At 35.5% G+C, this 12,045-nt stretch overlaps 1 protein-coding gene across 1 annotated transcript in view; it reads right to left on the bottom strand.

Annotated features, from left to right (window-relative positions):
- Nucleotides 1–12,045, bottom strand: part of GPR158 (G protein-coupled receptor 158) — a 450,005-nt gene that overhangs the window by 403,683 nt on the left and 34,277 nt on the right. Inside the window, exon 2 of the mRNA XM_027592170.2 lies at nt 9,059–9,164. Coding sequence (XP_027447971.2) covers nt 9,059–9,164 — 106 coding nt within the window. The remainder of the gene's footprint in view (nt 1–9,058; nt 9,165–12,045) is intronic.

The following is a 12,045-nucleotide window of genomic DNA, read 5'->3' on the forward strand; positions in this document are numbered from 1 at the left end:
AGTCTCTGATTTTTAATGTCTGATGTATTTGTTATTCTTAATTACTTGTCTCCTACATCATTTTTCAAAGAATTGATGAACTTTCTGACCAGTGCAAGGCCCCAAATAAAACTCTACAACAAACTGCTACAACCTTCACTGCAAGTTAACATCAGTCCGTTCAGTCACTTTCTATATACAGCTTTAGACTTAAACACAAATCCAAAGCCTAAGCTTAATTCCTCTCTTCAATGAGAGAGACACTAGATTTTCACAGCTGTTAATGCAATGCCTATGTACCCTGTCTAAAGTGACACTGATATAGGACAATATCCCATAATCTCAGCTACCCAATTCCCAAAGTTAAATGTACTTTGTAATCTAAGACTCCCCGTACATGCTCACTCCTAATCCAAAGTAGATTTATCCCATTATGTGTTTCCTAGAAAATAACAAGAAGTATAAGATAGTCGTATTAAAAAAATATGCTCTGGGGCACCTGGGTGGCTCAGTTGATTAGGCATCCAATTCTTGATTTTGGCTCAGGTCATGATCTCAGGGTTGTGGCAGGCCTCCGTGCTCAGCAGAGTCTGCTTGAGATTCTCTCTCTCTCCCTCCTGCTGCTAACTCACACGTGTGCTCTAAAATAAATAAATTTCAAAAAATGTGTTCTGGAATCAAACAAATCTGACCTCTAATTCCAATTCTGCCAATTACTAACTGTGTGATTATAGGCAAGTTATTTAACCTCTCTAGGCCTACCTATCTCATCAGTAAAATGGGGACTATAAAATTAATGCATGTAAAACATGCGGAACAAAGCATATAGAACAATTCTTGACCCAAAGCAAGTGCTACTAATTGGTTGCACACATTATTTTTTTAAAGATTTTATTTATTTATTTGAGGGGGGGGGAGGTCAAAGGGAGAAGCAGACTCCCTGCTGAGCAAGGAGCCCGATGCAGGACTCAATCCCAGGACTCCAGGATCATGACCTGAGCCGAAGGCAGATGCTCAACCAACTGAGCCACTCAGGCGCCCCTAGTTGCATACATTATTGATATTAATATTAAAAAGAAGCTTTATTTTTAAGATTTTGATAAAATATCTTGAATTGAAACAATACAAAAGTGAAACCCATCCACAGTCTTTACTGTGGATTCATCCATTTCCAACTATAACCTTTGATTTGGGGGGGGTTGGTTGTTTGCATTGACAATCCTCACTGTGAACCAAAAAGGAAAAAGGAGTCTCTGAATATAACAATCAATCTGCCACCTTCTAATAGATACTCTCAGGATTCTTCAAATTGACTCTCTCCATCCTCTTCTTCCCAGCTCCATAAAGTTCTAGACAGATGTACCATGAACAATGAAAATACAGATTTTTTTCCTTTGAGACTGCATGTGCCCTCTCCCTTTCAGTCTACCCATCTTCTACAAATAATAGCTACCTCATACAAATCACTCTGCACATAATTCCCACAGTTACAAATTTCACTTCTTAAAATTAAAAGGGCTCGTTTTCAGGGGAGAAAAAGGTTGGCTGCTTCTTACCAGTCTTCTACTCATCTACTAATACATTCCAAAAAGACTTTCTTATATAATGTCACTTCTCTCTATCCCAAAATTCTTATTAATCCTTAATCCATGCTGGAGGACTTCATTCTTTTCCCTATTATATATCATGGATATCATTCCATGTCAACAAACAAAGAATGATATCATTTTAAATAGCAATATAGTATTGTATTTTTTGCCTGCATCATAACTTATTTAACCAATTCTTTATTGTTATACACTTAAGGTGTTTCAAAATTTTTATTACAATAAATAATATTGTAATAAGTAGTCCAGTACATATATACTTATGCCAGTTTTTTATTATTTCCTTATAAAGCTTACTCAAAGTAGAAATGAAAGAAAAAGAACAGATGGGACAAAAAAGAATGCAATTCTTAATGGTGATATGTTTTTACCATATTTCTAGAAAGTTTGAGAAAAATTTGCATCCCTATCAATAATGCATGAGAATGTCCATTTTGCAAAAAACCTCACCAACACTGAGCATTATATATATATTTTTTTTACTGTTTGCCAATTAAATAGGTAAATTCTTGCACTTCTGGAAGATGTGCAAAGACTTGTCTTTTATGATAGGGATTATTCATTCCTGTGTCTCAAAAATTAATGTATGGTATTTTAGTCCCTTAGCAAAGTTAGTATTTTAAAAAGTTAAAGTCAATTGATATATTTTTAAGCTCTCTGGTTCCCTCTAGAATGAAATGATTTCTTTTAAATTATGGATTTCCTCTGTCGTGTTTAGCACTGTATATCTCAAGACACTAAAACAGTGCCTGGCATATAGCAGGTACTAATAAATATACACTGAATGAATGAAAAAAGTGAATTTGAATTAATCTATTAGAAAATGTGTCCCATGTAAAAGAAAACATGTCTTGTTAATTATAATAATAAGGGTCAATAAGAATAATTGTTCAGCAAACTTTTAAAGTGGGCCTCAAACAGAGAAGCCTAGGATACCATATTTAGAGGTGAACAGGCTAAAGTCAGAACTGGGTAGCATGAGGCAATGTTCGAAAGAGCAGCCCAAGATTTGACCAGAACCTAACATACAAACCAGCTTTCAACTAGGCATACGGAAAAACCTAACAGTCTTCCGATAGTGATTTTGGATCTTCCTATCAGTGATTCCCTTCCTCCCCTTCTCCCTCTTCATCTCTGTCCCTACCCCCCTCTTTCCCCCAACCACAAGATGGCAATAGCCACTGTTGAACTCTTGGCTCAGTTGCTGGAAACACCTTTCTGTAACTGAGAAAGCCAGATTTCCCTTAACAGACTTTCTAGGTACCCTGGTACTGTTATTTGGGAACAGTAACCCTACTTTGGGAACAACTCCAGAATATCTAGTCCAAATAACTCTTAGGAGCATACTGAAAAACTCTGGAAAATATAATCAGTTTCTAATAATTTAAGAAAGAAGGACTATGTAACAAAATCAAACAAGTTAGGGCTTTACGAACTTCAGAAACAAATGGGGATCCATATAGTAGTGGTATGGCCTTTTTTTGTTAAGCCTAGTAAAGCAAGGATAATTGACTAAACCAGGGACTATTTAGCCTAGAAGAAAGAAGACTTAGAAACAGACGGACAGCAATCTTCAAATATCTGAATGAATGACTACTAGGAAGAAAAAAATTTTAACTCTATTTTTGGGCAATCCCAGTGGGAGAAATCAAAAGCGGTGGCTGTATGTTACAGGGAGGCCATCTAGCAACAGAGTGGGCTGCCTCCATTAATTCAACAAATGTGTCAGGTACTGCTAAGCATGAGTGAACACCTGATCATTGCCCTATATTCTAGTAGGAGGGTATGACTTCATGTTAACCATATTTTGTATTAGTAATGAAGGGAAAAAAAGTTTTACTACAAATACAGAACAATGAAAACCTAAAAAATTGCCAGTATTTACTTTTCTCCATTTACTGAAAGATATTTACAGTTTTCAGTGTAAAATAATGGCATTAAAAAAATAATTTGCTAGTTTCTCAAGATTTATTTTCAACTGAGATAAGAGAGTAGATCATAAGAATGCCTGCATAAGCCAAAATTCAAGTTTGTCCTTAAACGTCCCTTAGTGGATTTGAAGGCAGTCTTACTATTAGAGGAAATTCAAAGATTTGAAAGGTTTCAATAATCTATGTCTTTCGACTACACTATAAGCTAGACCATATTCTAAAACACAGCTGTCCACTACACTAGTCAATATGGTAGCCTAAGTTACATGTGGCTACTATACATTTGAAATCAGCCTAGGAAGGACCTGAAGTCTTCATTTTGTTTAATTTAACTGCTTTACATTTCAATAGCCATCATGTGGCTAGTGACCGCTATAGAAAACAGCAGAGTTCTAGAGATAGGTTAACAATAATATTTGTAATGCAGAACCTTTCTAGAGAAAAGAAGAGATTAAAGAGAAAAGAAAAGTTTGGTGAGATTGCAGCCACAAGATGAGAACTAACATACAGCTGTTTCTATGCAATTTTCACTCAGTCAAATTGAGTTCAGTAAGCAATCTCTGGAAAAGTACTCTAAATCCTACTGCAGCCAAATGAGTAAGCTGTATTCTGTATATAAGACGGCTTCCAAAAGAGAATGATTGACTCCTTCTGCTTTCCTTAGATTTTTGCATTAAATTTTTTTCTTGCACACTAAATGACATCTTTTCTTACATCTTTAACTTTCTAAAAATATATCTTTAGAGATTAATTAACTTAGACTTAATGGAGTAGTAAAGAGTTACAAGTGGAGTCCCATCTAACAGTAGAAAAAAGAGATATCAGAAAACCATCTTAGAACTATATAAAACCACTGGCTGAGCTGACAACACAACCATTCAGGTGATTCTAAATAGAACAGAAAATCTGATAACCTCAAGAAGTGTTCTCCAAAGGCAAGGACACAAGAGGTTAATTGACATGTGAAAAGAAAATAGAACTTCTATTTATATTTAAACTTTTTATTTAAAAAAATAGGAAATCATTCTTTACTAATTTAAGACTTGGAAAGACATTCATGCTCTTACTCAGTCCACATGTCATATGACCACAAGACTGGTAAGTCACTTGAGGTATCCTGAAGGAAAGCTAGGAGTTCCCAGGCGCCATTATTGACAGTGGTTAACTGGTTCCTTCATCTACTTTCAAATTTCAATGTATTACTATTTACATCTGACCATCTAAGTGGACTTACAGAGTATAATATTTTAAATTGTAAAGCATTTACAGTTCTTCAAAATGAGATGGTGTGTGACCTGGAAAAACTTTTCTCACACAAAGATTTTCTGATTATCTCAAAGGGAACTACTTGTTTCTAAACTAAAAGACTAGTAACGCATTACTCTTAAAAAAAAAAGAAAGAAAGAAAGAAAATGTTCCAAATTTGCTGACCTGCTCCTACAATGACAAGTGGTTGTCAGTAGTGCCTATGCAGCAGGTATTTCCAAAAATACATACAAGCTGTTCCTTCAAAGTAAAAGCGACAGTTTAATAATCCATGAGAAAGCCGTCTGAAGTGAGCATTTTGAAAATGTGCATTTGGAAATGTTTTCAGTGTTATGTGGTTTTCATTGCCAAAAACTATAAATACTCACTAACCACAGAGTTTAAAGTTGGAAATAAAATCTCCTAATCTGTTTGAAAATATTCCTCACAAAAGTGTGAATGGACTTTTTAACCTATTCCCTTAAAATATTAAAATTCCCAGCTTTTCAAATAGTTTGTAAGGACCAACTGACATCAGGTTAGATGAAAGACTGCCAGCTGAGTTTTGCAAAAACCTGTGCAAAACTGGTACATGGAACTGAAAAATGAACACTGCCATTTCACAAACACAGTCAACAAATTATTTCTTCAATTTGGAAAGACATATCCTCATGAGGCATATTTTCAACCATGACAGACATTAAAACAAAGTACAAAAATAAACTGAACTTAGAGACCTCTGAATCATTGCATTACTAAATATTAAACTAAGATTTCAAAAAATGAAGCATAATTGTGAATCAGTTAATTTACTGTTCTCTTTAAAGATATAATATTTATAATATATAATCTACATTAAAATATTATTTTAGGAACGCCTGGGTGGCTCAATTGTTAAGCATCTGCCTTCGGTGCAGGTCATGGTCCCAGTGTCCTGGGATCGAGCCCCACATTGGGCTCCCTGCTCCGCGGGAGGCCTGCTTCTCCCTCTCCCACTCCCCCTGCTTGTGTTCCCTCTCTCACTGTGCCTCTCTCTGTCAAATAAATAAATAAAATCTTTAAAAATATGTATTATTTTATCTTTATCTCAACCTAAGTTTTCTAATTTATAATATACAGAATATATAAATATAAGAAAAACTCATACTTTCTAGATTAAAAATACACATATACTATGGGTGGATACTTAGAGCATTTTTACTAATAGAATACAATCAAAAAGTTTCAAGGCCACTGTCCTATTTTAAATAGTGATTTTTAAAAATTCTTATAATGGAAACAAAGCAAAAGAAAACCTTTAAAACAAAAATGAATATCAATTTATTTTAATGTTTTTAATAAACTATCTGTAAGAGAGGATTTTGTGTACTCAGCACAAACAATGATATGAAAATAGGCCAGGAATTATTTAAATGAATGCTGACAACATGATCAAGTCCCTGTTGCAATGATCTGGATCACTTACAAAAACAGCCAGAATAATCCTGCAATCCAGTTCAGGATGTCGGTTCAGATCCTGTTTTACTATGCCCTTTAAAAAATACTTAGTGGCCTCCTAGTTCCTGTAAAGACCCAAACTCATTGAGAAATTATTTTCCTCACTAACCATTCCATGCCTTTCTAAAATGCTCCTGAGGCTTTTGTCCTTGGTCACATGCTACTTACCTGTTTCCAACATCAGACTCACTGTTCTGGTTTAAGATACCCTAAAGGCTAAAAATTCAACACACCAGAAACATTTTAAAAGTGAAAAGATGCCTCAATATAACTAAAATGTGCGACTTCCACCAGTATTTATAAAAGAAGAATGTTAAACATTGGTAAGTTAAAACCCACAATAAACGTGATAAGTGTCTCTGTTTCTAATGATATGGATATTCATAAAGATAGGCCCCTACACCCTACAAATATCATGTTAACTACTTTCCAAAATAAGCCAGTTTACACAGGGATCTTTGGGGTCCATAACAGAAAATATGTGAACAAAGGAGAGCCAGTGCAGATGAAAAATATCCCGAACAAGTGATTTTTGTTTCCCCAAGCAATAAAAAGGTCAAGAGAAGCCAGTCTTCATCTCCAACTCACGTCAGTACAGGGAAAGACTGAAAGACCACTGCTAGTCCCTAGACTGAAGATGAGGTATGGAATTGTTGCAGATGCCTAGCGTGACCAGCACCAACTACAGGACCTCAGAAAAGCCCAACAAAACAGTGTGAAGAGCTCCAACAGCAGCCCTAGTCAGACTACCTACCAAGGGCCTCCAGGGCCCAGCCCAGAACACCAACGTCTCCCACTCCCAATTCTAGCACATGGGAAGGCACGGGGGTGAAGAGAGCCAGAGTCTAAATCAAAATATGCATTTTGTACATTCACTGTTTATTGATGTTATTATTGATCACTGAGCCTCTTTTAACAATATTTTCAAATGAGATTCATTGAACTGTCAGTAGTCTTATAGGATATGTTTTCCCAGTTTTTCCTATAGGAATCTAATAAGTATAATGCTCATATATACAATGCAAAATGTTACATATTTCAATGTAATTCTTCTTAACCAGAACAGAGGATAATATTTTATCTTGAAATAACTTAGTCTATTTGAAACTTTTAAAAAGACACAACACCCAGAAAATTAATAATCCTGGTACAATGAAAATAAACCAATCTTCCAGAAGGAGAAAGAGATTCTTGCAATATAACCATCTAGTCAAACAGATGTGCTATAAGGAAAAAAAAAAAAAAAAACTACACCAAGATCATTACTGAAACAAGGCTATACAGAAATGAGCACATACAGATCAATATCCACACTACAACACCCATGCAGAAAAAAAATTCCACCCTAGCTAAAAGACAAGCCTAAATGGTTATATGCTATTGGCACAGAGATAATAATCAAGCTAAAGATGTTCACTACATCAGTGATTGAAATTCGTATCTTTAGAAATGCCAGGACCATCCAAAGGGAAGTGGAAACTCAGAAAAGTTCAAAATCAAAAGAACAAAGAGTGAAAGGAAGCAAAAAGAGGGCCTTAACTTCTATGAATTAACAAGACCAAAACATTTCACTTACATAATTTGAGTCCCCATTTGGGGGTGGGGGGAGTGAAGGAAGTGAGGGCTGTGTGGAGGGCTGGCTATGTGGAGCTGTACAGAAATGTGGGAGGCGGTATGGGGATATGTGGGAATGTAGAGGGGGTACTAAGGAAGTGGGAGTCACAGAGATATGGTAGGGATGTATGATGGATTTAGATGGATGTGAGGAATTATGAGGGTTTCTAAGGGTTTTAGGGGGTAGGAAGGTTGAAGGATATTGTGGTGGAGCACTATGTATTGAATCATTATGTTGTACACCTGAAATTAATATAACACTGTATATTAACTCTACTGAAATTAAATAAAAATAAATAAAAAATAAAGAGCATTGTATCAGATAGAAAAAAATGCACTATATAAAATCATCTTTCTCAAGAACAAAAATTAAAATTGAAGATTTAAATTACTACATTTATGGCAATCTCCCTGTATTTTAAATAAATTAAGCTGACTTTCCTCACAAATTCATGAACTCAAAGTTGGTTAGCCCAAATATTTAATTAAGATCAGGAGTTTTATAGTACAGTTGTTTCACAGCATTTTGGGACCTGAGAGATAGATTACTGAAAATGAAATCAGGATGTCATCACATTTCCTCTTTGAAACTACAAAAGACAAGTACCAGTCTTATTTCCAGAAGTATGATCTCTATGCCTGTTTTTTTACCAACAAGAGTCCCATGAAATCGAGCACAGATAGGAACTGAAAATTGAAAAACATACACAAATATACATATTTCTTATCCAGGTCCCTGAATAGTTTTCTCTTTGTTTTCAAAATTTCCCTGCCATACTTTATCGCTTTTCTAGCAGATGGCAGTGTGTCTGAATGTACAGCATCAGTGTTTCCACAAGCATCATACTGCATAAAAATGTGCAGAATCTGGTTGACCCCTCCTGGGTTTCTCACGTCATGGCTATTTTCTAGCCCATTTTGAAGAATGGGTCAGCCTTTGACTAACGCCAAACCTCGAACATATTTTTAGTTTCAGCTTTCTCTTAGTACCCAAATGAACAGTTATTGTGCACAAAATTTTCTACCCCTCTTTCAGTTCATTTGGCAACATTCAGAACTGCATATGAGACTTTTCTTTCCCAGTAAGATGTGTGTTGTTCACTTACCCACATAAATATAATATAATTCTAAAGTTATACATTTCTGAGTTTCTGATTTCAGAGGATTTTATCTTCACGTTCTTACCTCTGAATTGTTAAGGTGACATTTGTGAGTTCCTGAAAACCAGCCATCACTTGAACATTGGTCAATGTCCACTTTCTGAAGATTTATGTCAACTTTCATAACACCCCTTAAAAACAGAGAAAGATAAGAACAAATTAATCTGAGGCTCTACAATTTCTAATTCTGTATTCCATCCCAGAAATCAGATAAATCAACATAAAGAGTGCACTAAAAATGTTCACATTGCCCACTCATATTCAACTAAAATGTACCAAGTGAAGATAGGGACACGATACAACAGAATCAACAAGTATTAGTTTTACCTAAGTCCCAAAAGGCATGGACCCTGTATTGTTCCCTGTCTTCAGCTCCCTACATAATGCCTGGCACATAGAGGTGCTCAATAAATATTTGTGGATTGACTGAACTCCAGGTAGTATTGCTGGTAGCATGGTAGCAAAGTCAACTCTAAAATAACACCTGCTCCCAGTACCCCTTCTATTAAAGTAAACCAAAGCAAAGCCCTCATCTCCTTTCTTTCTATTCCAATTTACTTATGCGGGACCAGGGATGGGGTTGGGGTGGGGGGAGAGCATCTCTTTCCTCTGATCTTCTATCACAATGACTGTAAACAGCGCTTTAGGTCTCCCAGTGTTCCACACCAGAGATTTGCACCATCTACAGAAGTGCTGATTAACATTTTTCTTCTCTTAAATCTAGAAACAAAAACACTGCATTTCACTTAGCCATTTGAGAAAAATCACTAAAAAAGAGAACTCACAAATTCAGAGCCAAAAGCAAAACTGCAAAGAAAGCTCCAATTTTATCTCAAATATCTCTATTTTCTCCAACTAATCTTCCTACATTTTCCTAAGATCCCTCTCTTCTATTTTTCAGCACCATGAGCACTACTAGCAGCAGAAACATTTTTCCTACAGTGAACGGTCACACCTTGTACTTCATTAAAGTAAATATTCTGTGTCCTAGGCCCTAAAGCTCAAATCTTTGTAATGTCATTTTTCACAAACTTGAGTAAAGTATAAACACCTCATTAAAATCCACTAAAAGTAAAAACACATTTTTAAGGTCTCCTCTTCCTAATTTAAACTATTTTCATTATGTTTTATTAAATATGTACAAATATAAAGTTAGGTTCAAATTTTTCATATTATAGTTCTTGTAGCTACAAAAAACACCCACAAAATTATAAAGTGCAAACAAAATTATAAAGTCAACAAAATTTAAATTTAAAATATTAATTTAAAAACACCAATGATTATGCTTTGCCAAACTAAATCACCTCTCACAACAGGAATATGGTACAGACTTTAGCAAGCCTATTTTACTACATGCTATGACTCATTTCTCTCTCTTCTCCTTTTAAACTATTGTGAAATCTTCTGACAGAGTAGCTTACTGTCATTTTAGCTTCAGTTAAGGTGAATAAGTCTTTTACATTTTTAAAGGATGCCTCTGATTTTTTCTTATTAACCTGCCACAAAATACTACACTAAGTAGTGCCAATATGCTCAAAAGAGATACAAAACAGACACACCAAAACCTCCTGTTAGTATTTGGTTACCCAGCCAGCCCAGAACATGTGTAAGTTAAATCTTCAGAGGACCACTGAAATGAAAACCTAAAAATTATCATAGAAAACTTACAAATCCTTCAGAGAAATAGACTTCAATTTGCAAACTACATAGAAAACTTACAAATCCTTCAGAGAAATAGACTTCAATTTGCAAACTACTACTATTGTGGGCCATAATTCTATAAAATGTCTGTTAATGTGATAAATAAATGAATTCCCAGGTAACCTAATGCCTTAATCCAGTTCATTCCCTTGCTCTTTCAACAAATATTTTTTATCTCGTATGAGCGTACCACTATAAGAGATGTGATGGAGGTGAACAGCATAGGCCAAATATAAAAATGTCAGAATGTTTAACGGAGAAAAGATGGTAAATTCTGGGAAATTTGGAAAGTTGTCATTTGGGGAATATCAGATATTCCATAAACATTTGTTCATTTTTTGACTGCCTTTACTAGCAGGGCTTTGAATAAAACTATGTTCCACATAGGTCATGCCAATCACACAAACCCACTCCAGGCTCTACTTCATGCTCTATGAAAAATAACATACTCATTTTTTTCATTCATTCAGTAAGTGTATGTTGAGTGCTTAGTTTGGGCCAAAACTGTTCTTGACCTTTGAAACACAACAGTAAGCAGATAAAAAAGTTCCTACCTTCATGGAGCTTAACTCTGGTGTGGGACAAATAATAAATGATGGCTATAAAGTAAGTAAATTCTGCTATATATTACGAAGTAAAAAGGGCAATGGAAAAAAAAACTTCAAGCAGGTGAGGGGAATGGTTAAGATTTTTTTTCTTTTTTTTTTTTTTAAGAGTGGGCGGATATCTAACTCAACCAATGGCTCAAGGTATACAACCGGTTCATACCACACTCAGTTACCAGTCATCTTCAATAACACAAAATTACCCACTGGACTATTACTGTCCACTACATTTTGGTATTCTGCCGTGAATGGCTTATTTAGAATGTATTTATAAGTAATAAACTAATAAAACTACATATTTTTATTTGTTCCACATCTGTTAGTAATAATGAAGTCAAGTTTCCCTCAACTATCCTGCTACACTGAAAGAGTTTAGTTACAAGACAGTGCAAATCTTCAGGCTTGCTCAGGTACATGAGCCACTTTGGGATTCCAGGAGGCTGCAATTACTCTGGTCCCTTTCCTGGGGAACCTAGCTTAATAGGTATCTTAATCACTGAGACTTTTCCCTCTTAATTCTAGGTTCATATAGAAGACCCAAAGTCACCGCAGACCTTAAGCTCGGCTCCCGAAGCTTTTCCGGGCTTTGGGCAAAACCACCAAAGGTAATGAGTCGTGAGTTTACCCCCTGAGAAATCAACGCTGACTCATCTTCGTTAGTGTCGCTGCCTCGGTGCCTGGAGACCTACAAAGCCCTCAGGGAGGT

The sequence above is a fragment of the Zalophus californianus genome, chromosome 9 (assembly GCF_009762305.2).
Source record: "Zalophus californianus isolate mZalCal1 chromosome 9, mZalCal1.pri.v2, whole genome shotgun sequence".
Lineage (NCBI taxonomy): Eukaryota > Metazoa > Chordata > Mammalia > Carnivora > Otariidae > Zalophus > Zalophus californianus.